This window comes from Camelus bactrianus, chromosome 35 (assembly GCF_048773025.1).
Source record: "Camelus bactrianus isolate YW-2024 breed Bactrian camel chromosome 35, ASM4877302v1, whole genome shotgun sequence".
Classification (NCBI taxonomy): domain Eukaryota; kingdom Metazoa; phylum Chordata; class Mammalia; order Artiodactyla; family Camelidae; genus Camelus; species Camelus bactrianus.
Window position 1 is genome coordinate 12,351,324 of NC_133573.1, and position 25,355 is coordinate 12,376,678.

The 25,355-nt window shown below is 40.5% G+C and overlaps 1 protein-coding gene across 7 annotated transcripts in view; it reads left to right on the top strand.

The window, feature by feature from the left end:
• The window catches only part of ARHGAP12 (Rho GTPase activating protein 12), a 106,697-nt gene that overhangs the window by 73,493 nt on the left and 7,849 nt on the right, over positions 1 to 25,355 (top strand). For 5 of the 7 annotated variants that reach the window (XM_074358377.1, XM_074358376.1, XM_074358382.1 and 2 more), the window contains 7 exons: positions 1,952 to 2,026; positions 8,603 to 8,664; positions 12,609 to 12,690; positions 18,386 to 18,487; positions 20,946 to 21,044; positions 23,724 to 23,826; positions 25,212 to 25,328. In XM_074358377.1, coding sequence (XP_074214478.1) covers positions 1,952 to 2,026; positions 8,603 to 8,664; positions 12,609 to 12,690; positions 18,386 to 18,487; positions 20,946 to 21,044; positions 23,724 to 23,826; positions 25,212 to 25,328 — 640 coding nt within the window. The remainder of the gene's footprint in view (positions 1 to 1,951; positions 2,027 to 8,602; positions 8,665 to 12,608; positions 12,691 to 18,385; positions 18,488 to 20,945; positions 21,045 to 23,723; positions 23,827 to 25,211; positions 25,329 to 25,355) is intronic. The other 2 variants (XM_074358379.1, XM_074358381.1) reach the window with 1 other exon arrangement.

Below are 25,355 nucleotides of genomic sequence, written 5' to 3' on the forward strand. Positions count from 1 at the left end.
GACTAGAGATTTACTTACTTTGGGGAGGAATATCTTTTTCCCCCTACCCTTTATAAAAGGAATCATAGATGATGAATCACAGGTGATTGCTTCACCAAGTAAACTCCTCTGTTTACCATCATCACTGAGTATATACATGTTTAAGACTGGAGGTTACAGAAGAGGGTCTTTGCCAGAATAGACCAGCTGACTAAGATTAAGGGGTCACGTATATATACCCTGAAACGTAATCACAGAAACCTGATACTATGTGTTGTAGCAAACGTTGCCATGATGACGCAGGTTCTAATTCAATTGCCAGATGACCTTGGAGGAGGTAGGTGTGTGTAGGGGTTTGTGTGTGGGTGTGGGTACATCTGTTTCTGCCTGTGTATGGTTTTTACTAACTCCTGCTACTTGTAGACATTTAAGATGTATTTATATATGCATATACATTTATAAATATACATAAATATATACATGTAAATTTGTTTCTAATCATAATTGTTATATTTACATTATTACTCCATTTGTTGTGGGTTTTATTTCTGTAGGTCCAATAGTGCTATGAAAAATAAATCATAATTGCCATTCATTTTATTCAGCTACTTATTTTCTAGTATATGTGTCATCAAATCTTTCCTCTTTTTATCAGACTTTCAATATTAGACACTCCTTAGAAGGCAAAAATTGAAAAGTGAAACATCTGATGCTATCAGAAAAAAATATTTAAATGAGGCTAAACTGAGATTTGGACGTTAAGTGTAATTTCTTTTTATAAAGGTATATTTGATACGATTTTAATGTTTTCTCCATTTATAGTGTTGGCCTTGGATGTTTGATTTTAAGGTAGTGCCTTTAAGGATTTTCCCTGTGAACTTTCACTGCTACCTAGTTTCTGTATTTAAAATTGTACAAGGTACAAACCTGAAGACTTGTTTTTTAAGTAAATGGATATTGAGTACTGGTTTTTGTATTGTGATTTAACATAGTTCTCAGGCTTGTCAGCAGTGCCGTGTCAGTTCCATACGTGTGGGGAAGTAGATGATACAGATGTGAAGATGAAGTTTCAACGAAATTACTTGACTTTATAGGAAAATTAATAACAGTTATTAGCATATGGTTTTTCTCATTTTCTTTTCCTGAAATTATTCAAAGTATCTAAGAGAATGGAGAAAAGTGAAATGGAACTTGGCTGTTGCTAACCAAATAAATGTTTTTCTCAGTCTTATCCTCCATGAATAGTCTCACAAACATCTGTGGTGGGAATCACGCACTGTGTTTTAATACTGACAAAGCAGAATTGCTTTAAAATGCACATTATTGGTTTGCCCCATTATATTCTTTTACGCTTAGACATTAAAGTAGTTCTTTTTTTTTTCCTGGTGAATTATTAATGTGTAAATCTGAGAATTCTTCTTTGCGTTTAAAAAAATCTTGCTTATTTCTGAAATTGAAAAGTTAGGTATAAGTTACATTAAATATTAATAGTTTAATTTCTTACATAGCGGTTGACTAAAATAAAAGTCTCTTTCTGGCAGTCGCCAGTTAGTTCCTGTGGCTGTTCCTCGTCTAGTCCTGGTATTCATACCCGCTGTGCCAGGAGCACGTTAGCGTGCTGACTGTTGCATTTTTATCGACAAGTGTTTGGTTTTCACCTGTTTTAGATACGGTTAGTTCATACTGATGCAGCATCGTGCTTTTAAGGGAACATGCATCATTTCTTTTCAGTAATTCCATGTGCAGATTTTAAATTTACCTGTAATTGGTGTAAATTATGCCGTATTTTATAAACTTTATGACATCTGAGTTTTCACATCTGTACCATGTTAGCTTCAGAGCTGAACAGAGAAGGGAAATAACTAGGAAAAAGTTTTCTTAGCCTCCCTTCCTAAGCTCTCCCACTGTGAGTGGAGGGAGGAATATAATCATATGAAATAGAGTAACGCTTTTCATTACTTATTTCTTGTAGGACTCTCCACCTGCCTCAAAACCCTGCTCTCCTGAAAATGAGCCTTCTCCCTCTTCACCAAAGCACCAAGATACAGTTAGTATGATAGCAACATATAGATAATATAGTCCAATTATTTCAATCAATTTCAGTAAATTAATTTTCTCTAAGTGCAATGTTTAAATCTCTTTGGGGCTTCTATTCAATTTCATTGGTCTTTTAAAAATCAGATAATAGGTTTAAATTTTTTAAAAATTATATTTTGTTGATTCAAAATTCCCCTTTTATGCAAATATGATATCTTCTTGATTAAGCTATATACATATTTGTAGGTGATGAATTTATCTTTGTTTTTTAAAAATAAACGCAAAAATCTCTGGAGTATACGATCAGATTACACTTCACCTTTTTTTCCTTCAGGCCAGCAGTCCAAAGGTAAGAAGCATTTCCCTCCTTCTTAGAGCTTAGAGGCCGTTTTCCCCTAAGCTGTAGAATGCGTTGCCCGGCCTGTGCCGGAGAGTACGGGAGATCCATGACCCAGCGTCAGGCTCGCCTGGACTGGGGGGCTGCCTTACCTTTCACTGTCTTACCTTTGAAGGGATTTTACTCCATCCCGGTACTTGCAGGCCTCCCAGGCTTCCCTGTGATTTGCAGCCTGTGCTCCTGCCCAGCCGTAAGAGTGAAGACTGGACGGGCAGTGAGGCTGTGGGCCGGGCACTCTTGGCTCTTGCCCCCACCTCTTGTGTCCTCGCCCCTCCTTGTTGTCCCCCTCCCCCAGGGGCCTGCTCCTCAGTCGGGGCTCCTTGTGTGCCCCTGGCCACTGAGACCTGTATCCCTCCCCGGCCACTGAGACCTGTGTCCCCCACTCTCTGAGACCTGTGTCCCCCACCCTCTGAGACCTATGCCCCCGGCCACTGAGACATGTTCCCTGGCCACTGAGACCTGTGCCCCCGGCCTCTGCCCGCTCTGGCCCCCTCATCCCCTGCGCTCCGTCCTCACTCCCCCCTCGGAGTTCTGTCCGGTCCTCTGGGTTTGGTCCAGTTTCCCTGTGATGCTCTTCATAGTGTTTACTTATATTGTATTTGATTCCATAAAATGACTAACTCTTCATTTCTGGTTTTTTCCTCGGAGCTTCCCACCCTCTGGTCACATCTCCCCACCTGACAGAGCGACGTTGCCTTACAGCTGGTCAGGGAGCCTGTGCGTGCATAGCGTAGCCGGTCCCTAGATGTTGGCCGAAGGAAAAAATGAGACAAACTTCTAAAGCTTTGAAAAGACAGGCTACTGTTGATACTTCCTGTCTCTGTGGAGCTGGAGGAGACTGGACACGGGTATTTACTAGGGCTCCTCTGACTTTTCAGGGACAGAGACTCCACAGATGCCATTTCCCTGTCTGGCTCTTCCCTATCCCATCTGTCTTTCGAGTCACATCCTGCGTTGTCCGTGGGTCCTTCTGATGGTACTCAGGCTGTTTCCCTGGCTGCCCATCCTCACTTCTCTGCGCTTAGTTAAATCCTGTGCTGACTTGTGAGGTGACTCTTTGGGGCCCGGCCAGACTGACCACAGCGTGACGTTGGTCCCGCCTTCCCTGAACTCCCTGTCACCCACTCCGCAGGTGGTGGCCCAGGCCCCCGTGTGGCCCTGGCTCCCTGCGGAGGGCATGAGCACCACAGGGACTGCTTTCTGCTTTTTGTCTTTCACGTAATTTAACACATACCTGGGTCCATAAGCATTAAAGAAAGATAAAAGTGAGCATGATTTTAGTGGTTTTGCTGAGAATTCCTGTATGACTGTAAGGTGCTGTTACTGCAACTCTCCTAACCTTTCAGCCCACCCTGGAAGAAAGCAGAAACCCCTTTTAACTTCCTTTAAAATATAGGTAATATTTAACTTCTAAGAAGACCTTTTAAAATTATTTGCTTCTTGGTAAAAGGGTAATTCTAGAAACACGAACTAATAAATGTTCCACGTGGAGTTACAAAGGACTCAGCAGTTTGGCAGTGACCTGACAAGGCTGGACTCGGTCAGGGTCGCCGGTAACCGCCTCTCCAGCGTCCTCTTTCCTTCTTTCTGGAGGTGCAGCTCTGTTTCTTCCTCCCGGAGGCCGGTCTGTTCCCCTCCTGCTGCCTGGCCCCCCTCCGGAGGCTGCTGCTCTCCCTGAACTTCTCCTCAGCCTCTGCTGCCTCCTCCCCACTTGCCCTGTTCCCACTGAGTCTTGCCTGTCTTTCCCACTCTTACCCACTTAATACAAACAGGTAATTTTTAGTTCTTTGTGAGTTCACATCTGATTGGTATAAAGTCTTAGTGGTAAGAAAAAGGACACTACAGATGTAGAAATGGAAATGACATTGTGATCAGTGTTAGTTACCTGATGTCATCTTTAAATCTCTGCAAATTGCTAGCTACCTCTTCCATCTCATCTTTTTTGTTTTGTTTTTATTAAACCCGTATTGAAATGTAACATCCTATACAATTCACGCACTTAAAATGCACCATTCAGTGGTGTTTAGTATATTCAGATCTATGCAACCATCATTACAGCCATTTAAGGATATTTTCATCACCTCTGAAAATAAGTGATTTGCTGTCTCCTCCTCTGCCTCCCCTCCCATCAGGCCCTAAGCAGCCAGTAATGTATTTCGTCTCACTAGATTGCCCTATTCTGGACATCTCATATGAATAGAATCATATAGTATGTGGTCTTTTTTGACAGGCTTGTTCACTTAAGATAATGTTTTCATTCAATCTCTTCTAATCAAATCGGATTAAAATTTCATCTCAATATAAATTTTAAACATTTCCTTTTTTCTTGTTTCATTTCCAGTTTTAAAATGCATTGTTATTTTCTATAGTCACTTCAAGTCCTTTTTTGAAATATTGTGTATACATTTTTTAAAAAATCAGTAATATATTTCTCTATAATATGACTACAGTATGGATTAAAAGGATTTTGTAGGCTGATCTAAGAACCTAATCGCTTTTTGTCCTAGTGTGCGTATGAGAATATGCATTTGAAAGTTCCCAATGACCTAATCCTGAATAAAATTTTAAAACACACAATTTGGAAACCTGAGCTTTTGACCTTATATTTCTAATTATGGTATTCAAATGCATTACTCATTTTGCAGAAAAAGACATTTCAGCACGTTCTTTAACAAAAGTATTAGCGGACAAATTGGCTGATTTTTTTCCCCATTGGATAGTCTATTCTAAAGCCTTTTTAAAAAACATGATTTAAACAAATTTTTTTTTGTAACTCTGGTTCTTTAAACTTTTTTTTTTTTTGAGGTAAAATTCTCATAACATAAAAGTAGCCATTAACCATTTTAAGGTAGATCATTCAGTTGCATTTAGTGTATTTACAGTGTGTGCAGCGGTCACTTCTACCTGGTTTCAGGATGTTTTCATTACGTTCAAAGGAGACTCATACCTCTCTGCTGCACACACCTCCCCCGCCCCCCGGAGCAGCCACAGTTCAAGGGTGTGTGTAGATTTACCTGCTCTGGGCATTTGATCTCCCTGGTTCTCTCTCAGCACTGTATCATTGTGCAAGGTTATTTACTCAGTATAGAATAATCTTTTTATTACATAGTTATGACATGATTAACTGGAGGTAAAGATTTTAATGGGCAGTATTAATTTTGGCATGTAATAACTATTAGCCAAAATTGGGAAAGTCTGTTTTACTAAATGAATGCAAAATCGATGAAAAATCTGGGCCCTTCAAAGTGATGATGAGCCTATGGAAGTTTTCCCAGGTTACTTAATAGAACTGACATTTCGTTGTTTTCTTACCTTACTAGAATAGGATAATCTTACTACAATCTCTCTGGTTAAAATGTAACCATATTTTGCTAGTTTTTTTTTTTTTTATGTTTTGCTAGTTCTTATTAAAATATCCTGCCTTTTCAACATGTTATGTCCTTTGGAGTATCAGCTGTATTTAGATTAAGAAATATTCATTGGTGAATATGGGTAATTTTTACAAGACTTAACAAGGTATTTTTATGGGGTTATTTTAGTAAGCTGCACAAAAACACTGGTTGATTTTTGAATGATATTAAGTAGCAAATGTATACCGAATGGTATGAAATAATAATATGTCCTAATTTCCCCCAGATCTCACACTTGTATCGCCAAACCTGTCTGCCTGCTCATCACTTTTGCGTCAAAATCAGAAACTGCAGTGTTGAAGCTTTGTTTTGTCCTTCACTGACCTTCTCTCCTTGTGTTTCTTTGCTGTCATAGCAAAGCGACTTTGTTGGCTAATTACCTCAGCCAATGTGAATTGAGCACCAGCTACATGCTGGGCACTGTGCTGGGCGCCGCCACACCTGGCTGGGCACCGCGTACAGCCTGATGGCGTAGACGGTGAATGAATGATACGGCACCGCGCTCTGCATCAGGTGCTATGAAGGAAAAAGAGTGGGGGCCCTAGTGAGTCACTGGAGGGCGGAGGACTCCTACCTGAGGGGCCAGGGAAGGCCTCTCTTGAGCGTCAGCTCAGCCGAGATGCCCCCGTGTGCCCAGTCACGCAAGCTTGGGAGCCTCCCCAGGCCCTCCCTCCCACCCTCACGGGGCATCCCCATCAGTTCTGGCTCCTGAACCGATCACATCAGGCCTTCAGCATCTCTTAGGGTCAGAGTGTGCTGGTTGGATGGAATAGGTTGGTCCTGCCTCACCCTCCCCCGGTTCATTCTCTCCTCTGCTGGTTTCTTGCTGTATCCCCGCCTCACCCAGTAGGTTAAAGGAGCAGGAAGGGCCTTAGATGTGATGCGCTGTGAGCTTCTGCGCCTTCAACTGTCTGTCCTTTTCATCTGCTGCTGTTCCCTGGCCAACACCGGTTCCTCGCTCCTCGCCCCTGGGTCCTGTCCCCGGGAAGCCTGCTCCTCCTCCCTCCGCTCCCTCCCGGGTGTGTGTGTGTGTGGGGGAGGTACCTGAGACTTATCAGGTTGCGTGGTAGTTGTTTTTGTATTTGTGTGTTTTGGATGTGGCCAGTTTTGTTCTTATTTTATGTTCAAGTTAGAGTGCTTACTACTTAGAGTGTTAGTACTTGAGTCCTGGTCCCTGTGAGGATTCCAGGAGCGTTCTGGACCGTTTCCTTGAATGACACATGTACACACCCAGTCTTGCACGGTTTCAGTCCCTCCGTGGCCTGGGTGAGAATCCCTGGCCAAGGGTGTCTCTCCCCTGAGGCTCAGGCCATCTTTCATCTCTGCTCTCCCTTAAGTTTCCTTCCTGCTTTGATGCTTGCATTCCCTTCCCATCTCTGCTTTTTCACCCTGCACACTTCTAGCTGCAGCGGTTTTCAAAAGGCAGGTTCCCACCTCTGCCCTTCCACTTCCTGTGCGCACATAACCAGTGCCCATCCCTCAGACGAGTGTTACTTGGTTCCTCAGTCTCTGGGGTTTTTTTCCCTCCCCACTTCTGGTAGTAAATTGGGAGTATTCTTACTTAACCTCCTGTGCGCACTTGCAGCCACGAGAGACAACAGAGAACTCTAAGAAAGTCTCAGACTTGCATGTCTAAGGAGATCCAGCCTATGCTTTCTGAAAAAATTGCAGTAACATGGCTATTTCCCAGGCTCCCAGTATTCCAAAAACGAATAGCGTAGCAGTTTGTCCACTTTGTCTGTAGATGTGAGTTTTTATCAGACCAGGCAAAACCTTCAAACATTATGTTCTAGACATTATTGAGAAAATACTCAATATTATGGTTATCTCCCATACGAGAAAGATTTGGTCGGATTACATTGGGAAAAATAGCTGAGGTGTGAGTTAGATAGCTAGGAATAAATTCTGAGCTGGGAATATTTTTTCCTGTATATGTGTGTATCGTGCGTGTGTGTTGTAGTTGAAGTGAAATTGACTGCTCTGTCCTGTACTCACTCACTAATGCTGATGGTTGCTCTGGGCACCCATTCACTTTGATTAAATTCATTTGAATGTAAGAAGCTAAAGCAGTGAGAAGGTCCTGCCTCACCTCCACCTGGAAAAGTGTTAAGATAACCTTCAGCTTGAGCACAGTGGCTTTGCCTTCCCAGAATTTGATGATAAAGCTGTGTCAGTGTTTTCCCATCAGCTCACTAATCTGTCTGGTTTGCCCAGAGCCCAGTTCACCGTCTGATAATGTGACCAGTGGAGCATATATTGGATTCTTTGTGCCACATTTAGGCCAGTTCTATGCAGAGTACTGCCTACTGTTAAGTAATTTATTAAATACAGTCACTGCATTTGCTCCATCTAGTTAATTTCAGACTATACTGTTGTAAAATAACAGCAAAGTAAATAATTCCTTTTTTGTAATATTTATTGTTACAGCACTGTATTTATTTTTATAGCCTTGTATCACTTTCTTTGAACAGGAAGTCATAAATCATTTTTCCAGTGTTCATATGGAAATCTAATTTGATTTTTTTTAACCTTATGGCTGCTATTACTTGAGAAGACCAAGTGTTTAATTATCAAATAACTGAAAATAACTTTACAGAAGTATTAGAAAATTATATTCTTAATGTACCTGGAACTAAGCATATTATATACTGACCAATCTTTTCTTTGAAGCTGATTTTTAGAGTACCACATCAGTTTGGTTCAGTCACATGTAAGAATTTGGACCTCCTTGTCTATATGAATGACGTATAAACAGTATTGCCTCTGTTCCATACCATAGGGTCAAGAGAAGTACGGATTATTAAATGTAACAAAAATTACTGAAAATGGGAAAAAGGTTCGGTAAGTCCACAAATCATTAATGTTCTTACATGCTTCATCTGATTGAAATCAATAAAAACTATAATTCTAGTAGAAATGATTGAAAGGTTCAAAGAATTTCAAATAATGTATTTTCTAATGTGATGTATATAGAATTGTCATGAAGTGCAGGAAAAGTTTTTTGTTGTGACATATTTCTTAAGGTGATAAGGCAGAGGATTCTGAGCAAGCATTAGCTTTATTAAATTTTTTTTTAGTAAGTAAGAATGCACATGGCAAAACACAAAGGTACATCAGTTTCCCTCCCCAGGGGCAACCAGTTACGTCTAGTGAGATGTACTGGTTTCCTCCAGAGATAGAAGATACATATATTTGTATGCACATAGATTAACTGTTTTAACACAGTCTTCTAACAGTTTGTCTTGGAGGTGGTTCTGTCCCATTGCCTGTGGAGCAGCTGCACTGTTTCTAACTGCTGCACAGTCATGTGTCGCACGGCTGTGTCACAGTTTATTTACCTTACTTACTTGCAAGTATGTCACTCTGCCTGTCTGTCGGTAGACATTTAGGGTGTGTACATTTTTTTTGCTGTTACAAACGGTATCACAGTCAGTGTCTTGCACAGTACATTTTGCGAGTTGTAGATCCGCCTGTAGAGTAAATTTTACAGCAGTGGGATTGCTGGGCCACCTGCAGTGGTCATTTCGATAGAATTCCAGACTGTGTCCCAACACGCTGAGTCACTTCCACTGTCCAGTCGCCTCAGTTTCTCCACACTTTTGCCCGTTCAGTATGTTGTCAAATTCGTTGATCTTTGCTAATAGACATTAGAGGAAAAATGGAATTTTTTATCTGAATTTCTTCTTAATGAGAGAGTATCATAAGCCATTTGCTTTTCTTTTTTGTTGTTGTTAAATTCAGTTTTTCTCTTGGGTTGTTGGTTTTTTGGTTAATGAGTAGTACTTCCTACTGAGTTAAAGAAATAAGTTCTTTGTAAAATAAGTTGCATTTCTCTCAGCTTTTAAAAACTGCTGAAATGCTGTGGTTTTATAGCCAAGATGAGATCAATCTGTTGTGTAAGAAAGAGTTTAAAATTTACATGTGGTTGAGTTTTCAGAGGTGCTTTACTGAACTGTCTGTGTCAGACTCTGGCACAAGGAAGCTGTTCTCTCGAGTGCTCTGAGGTCGCTTTGCAGACCCCGCGGTCGTCTGTCCTCGGCGGAGGCCGTGAGAGCTGGGTCTTTATGTTCCTCTTTCTCCCTTTTGGACGTAGGCAGTGCGGATAGGTCTTTGGCCACTTTCTGTTTTCATTTTTCCTGTGACAATTCAGTCTTTTAGGTTTTCTGCTTCCTTTGGAATACTTTTGGTGATTTATGTTTTCCTAAGACTATCATCCACTTTATTATCTTTAGATTTATTTATATAGAGTTGAGCAAAATGGTGTTTTAATTTCCTGTATTTTTAGTGGTTATCAAACATTTTACTCTGAGGACCCCTTTAAACTCTTGAAAATTATTGATTACTGCAAAGAACTTTTGTCTATATAGTTTATATCTAATTATTTATTATAAGAAATTAAAATTGAGACATTTTAAGAGTCTTAACTCTTTTAAAATAATAACTAATAAAACTAATAACTAATAAATGTTAACATGAATAACATTTTTTTGAAGACAAACCCCCGTGTTTTCTAGTGTAAAAATTTCCAGCAGAAGCGTGGCATTGTTTTGTTTTCAGAAACCTTTATTATTTGCCTTAATGGAGTACAGCTGGATTCTCATCTCTGCAGTCTTTTGTGACATACTATTTTGGTTGAAGGATATGAAGAAAATTCTTTGCGTAGATAAAGTTGAAAAAGGGAAGAGTATTTTAATAGCCTTCTCAGATCATTGTGCATATTTTGCTGCTCCACCAGAATTCCATAAATGTTAGTTGCAGTGACGGGTCTGAAAAACTGTCACTGAACTTTTCATATTCAGTTACATTAAAATCCAGAGATCTGTGTTGCACTTTGAATGACTCTTTACCCATATATAACTTTGTAGCATCTTGTATGTCATTTGGAAAATACTGGTTTACTAAGTTTGCTGAATTTTCAAATGTTGTCACATTTTATTTTATAATATCATAGAATCACAAATCAGTAATATCATCATCAGACTCACTACATATTGGGAAATTGTCAGCCTCATAGTGGTAGATGTGCCAAGTTTTCCAAAATTCTGCTTTATGTTTGAAAGCTTTAATTTGTTATTGTCAACAAGTGCTATCATTTATTTTCCTTGAAATGACAGGCTTGCTTTATTTATTTTTGAGATAATGTCTACCTGTCAGATACTCAAATCTAAATAACCATAGTGTATCCATCAGTTGTTTTTTCAGGAAAAAAATTGGGTTCCATGAAAAAAAGTGACTAATTCTGCTTTTAACTCAGTCACACAGTCCTTGAGGCAACTGTCACTTGTTCAGTATTCAAATATTCAATATTTGTTCTCATATAAATATTCTACAGTTTTTCTGATTTTGAAAATTAAACTCAAAAAGTTTATTTACCAGTCGAAATATATTTAAAGTGAGAATATATTTTAGTATTTTTCAGAGGAGAGACTTAATAGATCTAAAGAAGTAAAATATTGAATATAAAGTAAGTTTGCATATAAAAAATTAATCTTCCAAAATATCTGGAGATCCACACAAAACAAAATAATAAAATAAAATGAAAATACAACAAAATGATGACAGAACAAGTACCAAATACATCTATCATATCAATATCAATGAGTCAGTATCATCAATAGGTACTCATCTATTGAAAGAAAAACGGTGCTCAGACTGAAACACAAAACAAAACCTAACTCTCTTGTATCTAGTAGAGACATCTGAAAAATGGTTCAGAGAAGAAAACAAACAAACAGGCAAATCAAAGGTGTAAAAAGTAGAGCAGGAATAGGGATCTTCAGAGCAGACAGGTCCGATTCAGGGGAGAAGCCTTCAGCATCTTTAAAACAATAAAGCCCCGTGGGTCAGGCCGTCAGGGACAGCCGTTCATTGAGTCAGCAGCAGTAAGGCCCTATAAGCAACACCGCAGGAAGTAAAAGGAAGAACGGATAGAAACTCAGTAGCAGCAAACTTTGCTCCACTTTTCAAGTAGACGTAAAAAGTAGTAAAATAATAAAGTGAGTCTAAATGATAGGTGTTAGATTCTACATTCTGAAAATGTGCTGCTTTGAGTTTTCTCAAAACTGGCCGTATGTTCAGCTGTTCATTTTAGCCTGCCAGCAGTAGAATGGCCTTGTAAGGTAAACATTGGTTACCTCTGGAGTGTGGGGTGAGGAGGAGAAGTGGGGGCCTTTTCCTCTGTACATTTCTGTGTTCAGAGTTTTGAGATAGTGTATGTGTTGGTTTTGTAATTTAGGAAAAAATACTTTTTTAAAAGCCTCATTTTAGTAGTAGTAACCTCAGTGATCAGTGTGTAATTTATCGTACAATTAGAGTGTGCCTGCTGTCTGCCGCTTCCCTAGCGCAGCCTTGTTAGGGGAAGGGAGATGACTGAGAAATGTAACACAATCTGTATCTGCAGAGAATTAGGCGAGATACGCATGTTCGTCTAATTTTTAATTGTGGATAAGAATTCTTCCCAAATGCAGTGTTCACGTGACTTTACACTAGTGCCCTTGAGCACAGATGTGCTGGGTTACTTTTACGCACTTTCAGCAATTAGGTGTTATTCCAATGACTTATATCTGTAATTAATTTCATTTGTGTTGGGGCCTTTATGGTCAGTTGGGACCATAGAGTGATTGTGATTTCCACTAGAATTATATCCCCAATAACAGCAATTAGAGTGTCAGTAATGACTGTAAGTTGTAGACAACATTGGGAGTAGCTAAGGAGGTTTTAATTTTTTAAATTTGGCTGGAAAAACTGGATAGCAGAGTTTTAATTGGGCATCTTTATAATTGCAGAAAGAACTGGCTGTCGTCATGGGCCGTGTTGCAGGGTTCCTCTTTGCTCTTTACCAAAACTCAAGGAAGTAGCACAAGCTGGGTGAGTATTTCTTTCCTTTGGAGGCTCCATGCATTCAGATCATGTGGGTGGTGGTGTAGCAGAACTTCGCAGAGTGTTCCAGAGTTCTTGCTACAGCTCAAGTGCAAATAAGAGTAAGTGGAGGTTTCTTAGTCAAAGATGTGTTTTGACTCTTAAGAGATAGAAGATGGCTACTTAAGAAAAGTCTGATTCATTGTATTGTTAAAATCTGTTTTCTCCGTTGAACTGAAAGGTGGCCTTACTGCTTGGCGTTAGAGAGCGAATGCGTTCCTTGGTTCATCTTCAGGACGAGAAAGCTTTCCTGTATTTGTGACTTTGCTCTTTCAGATATTTAGTCAGAAAATAAACAGCCAAGTGGCACGCCCCATGAATCTGCCCCTTGGACACTGGTCGCGTGTCCATGTCTCCATAGGACGTCAGCCAGCTTTTAGAAGAATGAAATGTCACCATTACTTGTGGGATTTTGAGTGTTTACTATCATTGCTCCTTGGTTATTTGTAATACAAATACCAAAAATTACGATTTGTGACACATCATAATAGCTAACACTTTTTGAATGCTTAAAATGTATTAGGTACTGTTCTGAATGTGGAGGATGGTGTATGTATTATCCTCTTACCTCTGGGAGATCAGCTGTTCATCACCCCCACACCCCCTCAGAGATGAGAAAATGAGGTGTAAAACAGTTAAATAACTCCCTGAAGGTCTTATAACTGCTAAGCAGCAGATCTGGGTACCATTCTGGCTCCAGAGTCCATGCTCTGGATGTTTCCAAAATAGGTTTGGTAATTAAGTTTAAAGTGTCGATACTTAAATAAAATTTTAAAATGAAATTAATCTAATTTCTGCTTTATATCTTACTTTAAACCAGTATTTCTTATCATTACTGAGTTGCTTTAAAATTAACAGGACGTGTTGACCTTACGTTTGATGAAAGAGAAATTCACTTATAAAACTCAGGCAAATTTTCGGTGTCTTCATTTATAATGCAGCCGTGTAACATTGTTCTGAACCAGGAGAGCCACAGAGCACACTAGTCCTCAGATACGCTGATACAGCGACCCCCATATCTGCTGGATTGAGCTTGAGTGTGAACGTTCTGGAACATTTCACTTTAGCTGCACTCATCCTTTGGTTTGTTCTCTGGACAGCCAGTGCAGTGGAACTGACCCGTGATGTGCTTTCTGTGTTAAAAGAATGAAATTTTGTTTTGACTTAATCTTAAGGGAAATTGGTAATTATTTCTCCTTTTTCTCCTAAGGTAAAGCAGGGCACTTTTTGGGTTTGTAATAATGCATTTTTAGAAGACTGAAGACTAAAAGACTGTGCCTGCTTGTGGCTCAGCTTTTATTTGAAATTGAGTAAAGGAAATGGATGAAAGAAAAGAAATGGAGAAGCAATTAGAGACTAATAAGTAAGAAAGTTCCTGAAGAAAGCAGGATAATAGGTCATTTATTTGGTAATTATTGATCCTTAAAGATTGAAGGTTGTGATATATACAGATAAGGCAGGTAGACAGACCATTGTGGTCAGTGAGGCATCACTGAGGTAGGCAGATTTGTATGTGACTTAAAGAAAACAAACATTTCTTTTTAAATTTGAAGATGTTAAGTGAATATGCCGGCGCAGAACCATTAGTACAGGCTGGTGGCATTTTATGAAGTCCTCTTGAAGACCTTACATACTTCAGAACTCATCATTAAAACTAATGCTGACAGAGGGTGTGAGGTATTTTTGTTCATCAGCTAAAATTGTGTTGCTGGGTTTCCATGTGGTAATAGCAGAAGCATAGTTTAAAATTCACTGAGCTAGCCAACTTTGAAATTCTAGAATTCTTAATGAAGTTTTAACTTAAGGATTCACTGTTCGAATTTTTGCCTTAAAATGAAAATTTATTAATGCATTATTAATAATATAAGTCACTTCAGATTGGTGTCATTAAATAAAATGTAGTCACACTGTTTTATAATCTTGGAAACTAAACAGATGATAAGATACTTGGTTATATAGTCGTCTTAATTTTTATTTTACAGCTAATTAAAAATTCTCAGGCTGCCTTTTTCTTCCCACATGTAATACATATTAAGGGAATAAAAACTAATTTAAGTGGACTAAGTAAAAACAAGTAAGATTATTCAAATAAAATTGTGTGAGTATGTATAATATATTCTGACATGTAACATTCATAAATATTTTAAATTGGTGAAATATACAAGATGCTCCCCAAGTAACTCTGTAATTAGGATTGTTCAGAAAGGATTTGAAAGAATCCTCACTTTTTCTCTGCTAAGTCACCAACTAGATCCATCGTAGGTAAAATGTATCCTGTTTATACAGTGAAATCCCATCTTACCTGAGGCTAATAGTTAAGCCAAAAGACAAAAATCAGCTGTAGTGAAAACTCCCCTGAGTGTCTCTCAGGAAGATGCTGTCAGAAGTCAGAGCAGTTTTCCCTTTGATGTTGGAAGAGATTGCTTTTCCTTCAGTTTGGCTTGGACGTCATGTTAAGGGGCTACAGCTTAGAAGGCTGGTTCTTGATGGAGTCGTTCCCCACTTGGCGCAGGAACCTGTACTGAGACCCACTGGAAGAAATGGCCAGTTCAAACCTTACACCTACTCCAGGGTACCTGTTTACCGATGGGACACTGAGCAAAATCATCTCTGCTGTTTGAAGCTCTGTTTTAAAAAACATCCATGCTTTGTGTTTATTTGGGGTTTCACGGATGGTTAAGATTGAGTGCTCATTGTACGTACGCTGCACCAGCTCCACCGTGAGATAAATCACATCGAAGCTCTGTCATCCAGAAATCCAGTGAGCCTTGCCTTCTCCTTCAGGATTGGTACTTGCCACCTGTTTTTGGGAAAATAGTGGTTTCCACTGGGTTTTCTTGTCAGTTACTTAAAGTACACTGGCCTTTTTCTTACCTCCTTTCACATCATTTGTTCAGCAGACATAAAAGCCTGCTGTGTTCTGGGCCTGGTGTTAAGTTTGGGGCCTCAGGAGGAAATAACGCAACCCCTGTCTTAGAGCTTACGCTGTAACGGGGGACCAGCCAGGCACAGCCTCAGTACGACACAGCACTGTGCTCCCTCTCGAGGATCCGTCATCCTGTGCCCTGAGTATGTCAGAGTCACCCCACAAATACTGGTACTTGTTCAGGTTCATTTATACAAGCTTTCAAATTTCTAAAAGTAGTCACTTCTTTGGACCAAGTAATACTTTGTTGTGGGGCTGTCTTATGCATTGTGGATTGTTCAGATGACAGTAGCATCCCCACCTCCCATTGTGACAACTGCAAACGTGTCCATACATTGCCAGATGTCCCCTGGGCGACATAGTCACCTCTGGTTGAGAGCTGTCCTGGAGGAAGGGGAAGGCCAGCTGGATGGTAGGGCCCTTCCCGAGAGAGGACGCAGGCAGGCAGGGGACACAGCCCTGCCGGCCACGTGGAGGAAGCTCAGGTATTCTGAGCAGGGGCTGGGTCCGAGGGCGGGGGGCCTGTGACTTCTCTGCGCCAGCCCTCAGGTCTCCGCTGTGAGCATAAGGGAAACAAGTCTGTTTAAGTTGCATAAAACATTCATCTTAAAAATAACAAAGTCAGGAAATATTCTACGATGAATTCTAGGGCCTTCGAAAACATTTTGGAAGTCTAGCTTCACTCTATTGTGTCTGCCTGTGGAGTGGTATTTTGTCCTGTCGTTTCCACCGTGGTTTTGTCCTGTGTGCCATCTTGCCATTGTGCATCGTAATGACACCATCATTCTCTCCCTTCCCCATCAAGTCGCTCTGCCGCCAGGGCTCAGCCTCCGAGCTCTTGCTTTCGCTGCTTTCTTCCTGGAAAGACTCTGTCCGCCGCCGGCCTGCTGTCGCATGTGTAAAGTCTGCTCCCGTCTCAGCTGTCACTGTATGTGTTTGTTGCATGTCCCTTGCCACAGTAATTCTGTTTTCTTTGCTGTGGATATGTTTGAGCAATAATTACAGTAGAGAAAAGCAGGACTAGATTTTGAGAAATAATGGATAATGAACACAAAATTTGGCCAACTGTATTGAAGCATTTTAACTAAAATTCCAAGTCACATCATTGTATTTATGTTTGGTCACCGTATCTTATTGGGTTGGTTATTTATACCTTAGCTTATAGCTAACCATCTGTCTACAGAGCATGTCATGACAAGTTAAATTAAATTGATTTCTATCATTTTGTTAAATGTATACAGTTAAGTTTTATAACTTTTGGGATATATCAGATTTGCTCAGAAAGTTATTCCCATAACAGCTTTAAGATTAATTACATGTTGTTATTTTTTTTGAATGACAAATGTAGTAAAGAAGGCAAAGGCTTTGCTGAATTGTTAAAATTTTTGTTGTGATTTTTATTATGATTCCACTAATTAAATTCCATGAAATACCCTAAATTTTGTTTTGGTTCCACTAATAAATTCCATATAATATCCTAAGTTTTGTTCAGTTCTATTAAGTATAGTATTTAAGTCCACACTGCTAGCTGAAAAGATGAAGTGAAAGGGAACAGGTGAAGTTGGACCACTTACTCAGTGTGAACCTGCAGGCAGTCACTGACGTTATGAATAGAGAGAGAGCTATCACAGGTTGGTGGGGGAGATCCGTTTCCAGTGACAGACATAATTTGACCTGAAGTATTTTAGCAAGTGAAATTTCCTGTGACAAGTCTTCATGACTTTAGAGGTGACAGCTCCCCAGCCTTTAGCGATTTTAAAACCTCCAGACCTTAACAGTGACACAGGAATGCTGTTTTCTAGTCTCAGTTAACAGATTAAACAAAAATTTAAGTTAGTGATGGCAAGATATAGAGTAAGTCTGTATTAAACATAAATTTTCTGCCGTTTGCTAATCTTTTCCTTATCTGGCTAACAAAGTGTAGTAGCTAAGTGCTTTTCCTCTCAAACCACCCTTGTCGGCTGTCTTCCCCTTGTTTTCGCGGTTCCTCATGAAGTTGCCGAGGCTTTTAGACCGTCTGGCTCTTGTTTTCCTTTCTGACAAAGACTGAATGAAAGAACATGCAGCTCAGAGTTTTGTTTTCACAGGTTACTGTTAGTCATTGACAACATACATAGTCGATAAGGAAATACCTCTTGAAAGCACAAAATGAGGTTTAGAGAATGTTTATTAGGTGGAGAAGAATTTGATTGTCTGCCACGTGAAGAATATTGCCTTTTGAACACATCATTTTATGTTAGTCATGGGTAGTCTAGGATAAATTCCAAAAAACAGAATTGCCAAGCCAAGGTCTGCATGTGTTCATAAATTTGCAGATGCAGTGTCACCAGTTTCTCCTCCCTGGTGGTTCGGTTTACACCCCACTTGCAAACAAGGGCCTAACACTCTACAGCCTCGCCAGCAGTTTTTCATCAAATTTTTCTGTTGTTGTTACACTAATGGGTGAAAAAGGAGTTTAGTGTGGCTTTATTTTGTATTTTTCTTATAATGATGGTAGTTGAGCCATTTTGTTTCCTTTTCTATGAACTATATATTCATGTCTTATAGACAGTTTTCAATTTTAATTTAAAATAGGATTTATAATATAAAAAGAGAAGAATTTGAGGTAATCATCTGTTTGATTTATTGTTAATAATATAAAATTGGTCTTGATTCTTTTTGGATACACATACGGACATGAATATCACATAAAGGTTTTTCCTTTTTTCTAAAACAAAGTTTGGGAGTAACCAGTCCAAACCAGAGTTCACAGTGGACCTTAAGGGAGCGACGATTGAGATGGCTTCAAAGGATAAATCCAGTAAGAAGAATGTATTTGAGGTAATGCTTTTTTTTCTAAGTATAATTCTCATTCTTAACCATAGTAATTTTATGTTCTGAGCTATTTTGGGAAATAGTCTTTCAGTGTGACTAGTTAGGGCAAAGTTAGTCATTAAGTCAGTTTTATATCATAATTTAAGGGAAAAAAGCTGATGTAGAGATGTGGCTTCATTTGCACAAATCACTGGATCTCAGACTACGGTTACAAGCCTTTGTTCCACGAGTCTTGCCTTTCCCCAGCAACAGTACAAGGGTGTGGTTTCCTTTACCTGCCAAATCTAAAATTAAAAAATAAATTAAAACCTTTCCACTTGTCATTCAAAGCCCTGCACAGCAATATGTGACTCTGTATCAGTTACTTATTGCTGCATAACAGGCCACCCCAAAACTTAGTAGCTTAAGAGAAAAACCACTTTGTTCGCTGGACGCGGCCTGTGCCGGGCTGCGTGATTCTTCTGCTCCCCCCCGGGGCTCCAGGCACCAGGGTCTTGAGGGGCTGGGTGCTCAGACCCCACGTCCCAGGCTCGGTGCCAGCTGTTGGCTGGGCTTTTTCTCACCCGGGGGGCCACCCAGGCTGCTTCACACATCAGGGTCCCAGAAGGGCCGGAGTAAGAGCTGCAGGGCTTCTTGAGACCTGGGTTTAAGAGCCAGAGGGCAGTGTATTCTGCTGGCGAAAGCAAGTCAGAGGCAGCCAGCGGTGCAGGGTGGTGGAGGAGCAGCGAGTCCCACTGTAGAGGGGTGTGCTGGGTGCAGAGGGCTTTTTGAGACAGTCTTTGCAAATAATCTTCCAGACCCCAACCTTCCTTGGTAGCCTCCTGTCTCAGGCCTTTCCTGCTTGTTGTCTGGGCAGACTGGAACGGTTGGTGTTTCCCGAGTAGAACCCAAGTTTTCCTGTCTCAATGGTGTTTACTCTTGATTAATCTGCCTCAAGCATCACCTGCTAGTCTCTGCTCGTCAGATGTTTCCTATCTCCCAAGACCCACGAGAAACATTACTGCAACACTGAGGCTGCTGCTTTATGCTTTTAAAACAGCATTTATTTCTGTGTACCCTGAGTTATCATCCTCTGTAAATTATTCCCCCCACTAGATGATCAAAAAGATTTTTTGAAGCAGAGACTGCATTTTCCCTTTTATTTAAGTAAGAACCTCTAACAGAATATCTGACATGCAGTGAATAGTCAACATTGGCTGATTGGCTTGGCCCACTCCCTAGAAAAGTCACGCAGGAAAGGAGGTCCCTGTTTCCTGAGCCGGCCTTGTTCCGTTCCCGAATGAAAAGGATCCCTCCCGTGGTCAGATAAATTTGGGAAATAGTGTATATTTTAATCCTCTGTTAGAAAGTCACAGTGCACCCTGGAGTATCAAAACTCTTAAGTCTTGAAGGACAGAATTTGGTTTAACTCTCTTCAGTCCAGTATTTCCCAAGTTAATATCACCTAGTGGAGTTTTTCTTTTTTCTTTTTTCTTTTTTTTTTTTGAGGAATACGTTTTAAACATGACTTCAGGAACTAGTTGAGGGATATGTCTCAGAATGTTGTTTGGAAAACATTGCCATATGTTCCTCTGGGAAAAAAGAAATCAAACATTTACCAACCAGAAAGGAGAAGCAGTGCTTTCTACGACTGCCTCAGCGTTCTTCCCCAGCCAGGTGTGGGGAGCTTGAGCCAGAGAGATTACACATGAAGTGGTTGTTGCCTTCAGATGGAGTCACACACAGTATCCTTACTTGACTTCATTCTTGTTTAACAGTTTGGTAATGTTTCTGTCCAAAGTGGGTATGATGTTTATTACATCTTTGTACCACTTCATTACAATTCCCTGTTAAAGTGGAAATGATGAAAGTCTAACTCATATATTTTCTTTCTACATTTATTTTTTTAACTAGAGAGAAAAAAATTTCTCAGATTTGTGTGAAAATACCACAGATTTTATTTCTTTACAAATTATGTTTCAATTCTAATTTAAAATGTAATGTTTGGAAACTTGAACTTTTAAAAAAATTGGGTTTTTTTGTTGTTTGGCGGGGAGTAGGTAATTAGGGTTATTTCTTTGTTAATTGAGGTGCTGGGGACTGAACCTTGTGCGTGTTAGGCATGCGCTCTACCACTGAGCTCTACCCTCCCCTGAACTTATTTTTTTAATGATAAAGTATAGTAGATTTCAGCAAGTTTTATAGCATTTGTGTCATAGAGTTTGGGTTCCTAACTTACTAGACTTTCATTGAGAATCTGTTGTGAGAAAAAGTCATGTTTTGTAAAATAAGTCAGCTGGTGTTGCTTTATACTAAAACAAAAGATACTTCATCGCTGTGTAGTACAGTAGCCTTTCATCACTATTCATGTAATATATGGCATCTAATTGTCTCCTGGTGGTTTTGTAGGCTTTGAATTAAATGTATTTATTTATTTGGTTGAAAGCACTAACCATACTTTTCCCCTCCCTTCTTGTCTTTAAAGCTGAAAACCCGTCAAGGAACAGAGCTGCTGATTCAGTCTGATAACGACAGTGTTATTAACGACTGGTTTAAAGTTCTTAGTGGTACCATCAGCAGTCAGGTGTGTGTTCGCCTTAGGTAACTGTTTTCACTGCAGACCTGGTTTTCTTTTTTGGCTTTCTATCTGGTTATCGTGTGTCTAGTTTGCAATATATGTGAAAAAACACTTTCTAAAAATACGTATTTTGACAGAGGTGGGAAAAGCAGTGGTCCGTTTAGCAATTCCCAGGGGCTAATGAGTGATTTCACATTCTCATTTATAGAGTGTTTGCCACCCGTGGGTTTTCGCATGAGGCATTGGTTCAAAAAGAAAGTAGCTCAGGAGGCAGGGACAGTCACACTGTGCCTCGGGCGTGGTGTTCATGGCGTGAATGAGTTGGAAATAGTACTATTTGGTAGAAACAGGTCCCGAGCAAAATGCTGAAAGGACTGAAGCTGCCGTCTCTTTTCTTTCCTCGTGACCTTTCTGTTCACAGTGCCCTCATGTTCCTGGTAAGTTTCTTCTTGTGTGTATTACAGCCAAAAAGAAGCCCAAGTGTGTATTCTGAAGCAGCAGCAAGTAGGGGCTGCGCCTCCTTAGACGGTGCGTGTGTCCTCGCTCCCTCTCCACGTGGGGACGCGGCTCCTGTCTGAGCATCACATGTCAGTGACAGAAGTGAGATGAAGCGAATGCTTATGGGAGGGCGTGATCTAGTCTAAACCAGCCGGAGATAGAAACAGAGCTGGGGGGTCACTGGCTTCAGGACAGGAGGGGGTGTCTTTCACGGACTTTGTGGGTGGTGCCTCATCGTTAATAAGGCTTGAGGTCTTCTCGAGGCGTCCTCCCTCTGTGGGCCTCAGCTTTTCTACTCATCACAGAGAGGTTGGACCGGAATGTCTCCACGGAGCCTTGTAAGCGCCAAAGCTTTACGATTCACCCAGTTCAAGGCATCCGGATTGGAATCTGAGTTTTCTTCACCTCTTCCGCCTCCAGCTTTTGCCTCTTCTAGCAGACTGTTCACCAGTCTAGATGTGAATTCTTCCTTCACCATTTGTAACGTTGTATCTTATGACATTTCTGAACCTTGTCCCTTTCTTTCCATTTGTTCCTGAATCCACAGACAGGCCTTTGGATGTTTACAGTAAAAGTAGCCTCCTAAACAGTTCTCCTCATTCCATCTCATCCCCCACCAATCCATCCTTAACGCCTCTGCTGTATGAAACTTCCTTGTGTCACGTTTATAATCCTCTCCTGCTCAGAAACCTTATGTGATTCCCATTAAAATTCAACAGCCTGAACCCAGTGTGTCTTTACAAATGTACCTTCTCCCCCACCCAATATGGGCTTTCAGCATCTCAGTGCCCTTGAGAGCAGGGATGCCACATTCACTTAACAGACGTGTGAGCACCTCAGGCACCGGGGTACAGCTGCACCGCGCCTTGTGCATGGAGCCTGCAGTCGAAGAGAAGATGGCTGAGGACGGACCGCTGCACGGTCTGCATAATGAAGCGGGATGAGGTTCGATGGTCAGCGATGTACAGCACACTGTTAACATATGCTGATGAAGTAGGGCTGACCTAGTATAGGGGTCAAAGGACGCCTTGCAGAGGAAGTGGTTTTTTAAATGAAGGCCTAAAGGATCAGGGAGTAAGCCAACTGAAAAGAGAGAAACATATTACTGACTATAAAAATTTCAAATTGTACACTGTATGACAAGAGATGGGCAAGACTTCTTCCAGGAAAATTACAAAACTTTACTGAGAGACATTGAAGAAAACTTAGTTACATGAGAAGTATGCCCTGTTCATGGATTAAAAGATTCAATTATGTAAAGTTACAGTATTCTTCCAAATGAGTTATAAATTTGTAGATCTGAGAGTTTTGAACCTCATTCAAAATCCCAGTAGGTCTTTTGGTGGAACCTGGCAAGTTTCTAGAATTCATATGGAAATGCAGAGGACTGAGAACATCTAAGACACCTGTGAATAAGACTTGCTGAATCAGATGTCGGGACCTTATGAAGCCGTGTTAGCTCCTGCAAGGTGGTATCCTTACTGGGGTAGACGTACAGGCCTGTGGCAGAAAAAAGAGCCTGGAAACAGACCCACTTACCTGTGGACACTCTGCGGCCAGTAGATGTCCAGGGCGACACTGGAGCCTTCCCTGCCCTGCACACAGAAATAAGCTCTGGGTGGAGTAAGGTGCTCAGCGTGAAAGACAGCAATGTTCTTAGCTTGTAAAAGTGACTGTTACAGTTAGGCTGTACGTAAGTTCTAGGATTTCTTTCCATTCCTGACACCGTGGGTCTGTGAGTAATGAGTAACTGTTGACACCCAGCGCAACTTTAAAAGACTGTCTGTGTGAAACAGTCAATGTGCTGCTGCTAGTTAGCTTTGTCATGTACTGTTACCGAGAATGTGACATTGTCCTGTTCTGTCACCATAGATTATAGCCTGACCTTTTACCCGTTATAACATGCTGTCACTCAGTGCAGTCGGTCAGAATGAGGCAGGACAGCCTCATCCGCAGGACAAGCCCATTATCCTGTGAATTATCAGCAATTGTTTCTTTATTGAAATTCACAATTAATGTTGGGGGAGGGGGGAGGTATTTTTAAAGATGTATCAGATATCTAATCACGCACCCTGCATACTGATTGGTTCCCTAAAACCATTCGGAAGAGTGGATTGCTGATCATTCTGAGAACTGCATCCAAAGTGGTATCAAAAGTAATGTGCCTGGAAAATCTCTCACCGACAGACAATAGAACCCGATGAAACCCTTGAAGAGGAGACGCCAGATTCACCGGGAGTGGAAAAGCACGATAAAGAAAAAGACCACAAGGATCTGAAAAAATCCCGTTGTAAGTTTCTCTTTCCTGTTTTGCTAGTGATGTGAGAGGGCTTGTCCCTTAGCTCTTCAGAGATTTAAAGTGCAGGAGCCGAGTGGGGTCTCCACACTGCGGGGTTTGGAAGGTGCAGCAGTGTGGTCTCAGTGTTTCATTCTCTCTCCTCGTTACCTCCTTGTCATCTGTCAGCCTCACCGTGTGCACCCCCATGGCATCGTATTAACTCTAAGATACTGTGATACTTAAAACAGAAAAAAATGCAGACAACAGAACGTACTTCTATTGAGGTCTCTAGGAAGCTGAACTTTACTGATTGAAAAATACATAATTACTATTTAAGACCCTGGATAGACTCTCACATGCTCAGAAGTCAGGGGACGTATATGTAGCTACATACTGGGCACCAGGCCGCCGCCCCTGACTGGATGTGTCTGTGAGATGTCGCTGCCCACATGTAATCTCCAGATCGCAGACACGCACAGGACCAGAGCGAGCACCAGCAGTTTTAAGGATAGCGTTTGCTAACACAGGCCTCTTGTGAATTACATTGTTTAAATGGGCCATTAGCTGTGACCCTGAACTTTGTTAAATCTATCTGGACAAGTCCACATGTAACTAAGAATTTTTGGTCTTCATATTAACTGAATGATTAGAAAATCAGTTCTCCTTTTCTTCTTCCACATTCGAAAGAAGTTTAGCCTGTTACCGACACTGTCACCATATAACAGTACAAGCGCGTGAAATTTTTATTATTTCAGTTCTTTACTAATAGATTGTGCTCTCAGCTTTTTTCAGTATGTTGAAATTTACTTTTCAGATTTTTGTGATTATAACAAAAAGAAAACCTCGTGTGTGCAGGCGATGTAGAACATTTTCCAGGGGACCCCATCCTTAGCTCAGAGTAGAGTGACGATGGTGGGTGTGGTTAGCTGCAAGTACAGATACTGCGGATGGGGGTGTGTGCACTTAAGTCCCCTGACCCCTGGTTCAGCAAAGATGGAGAAGGGGTAGGGTTTTGTTTATGTTTATGCGTTTATCTTCTTCCTGATCATTTTACCTTCTAAAAACTGATGGAGGGTCCAAGGTTATAAGTAATGTCATTAATGAAACAATGAATATAAATTAGAGCAACTTAGAGAAGTCTTGGCATATGTACCAAAGACGCAGTTTGTGGTCAGTGTTTAGTGATAAAAATGAAGTGTCTGGTTTATCACTTGGAAATTGGGTCTGTGTTAGTTTGATTCTTCGTGTGTTACCCTTAAGCTGTATTAAAGTTAGAATAACTGAATTTACATACTGTGGTTTTTATATATGAGATTAATATGTTTTGAGAGCTAGGTGGAAAAGCTTTTTATCAAAAATTTTATTTTATGAAGTGCTTAATATCTGTCTGTCTTAAGCCACAAAAGTATCTAGCATAGATTCTTCAGAACAGAAGAAAACCAAGAAAAACTTAAAGAAGTTTCTTATGCGACGCCCCACTTTGCAAGCTGTTCGTGAAAAAGGTTATATTAAAGGTAGGTAGAAGTGGTGTTCATAATAAT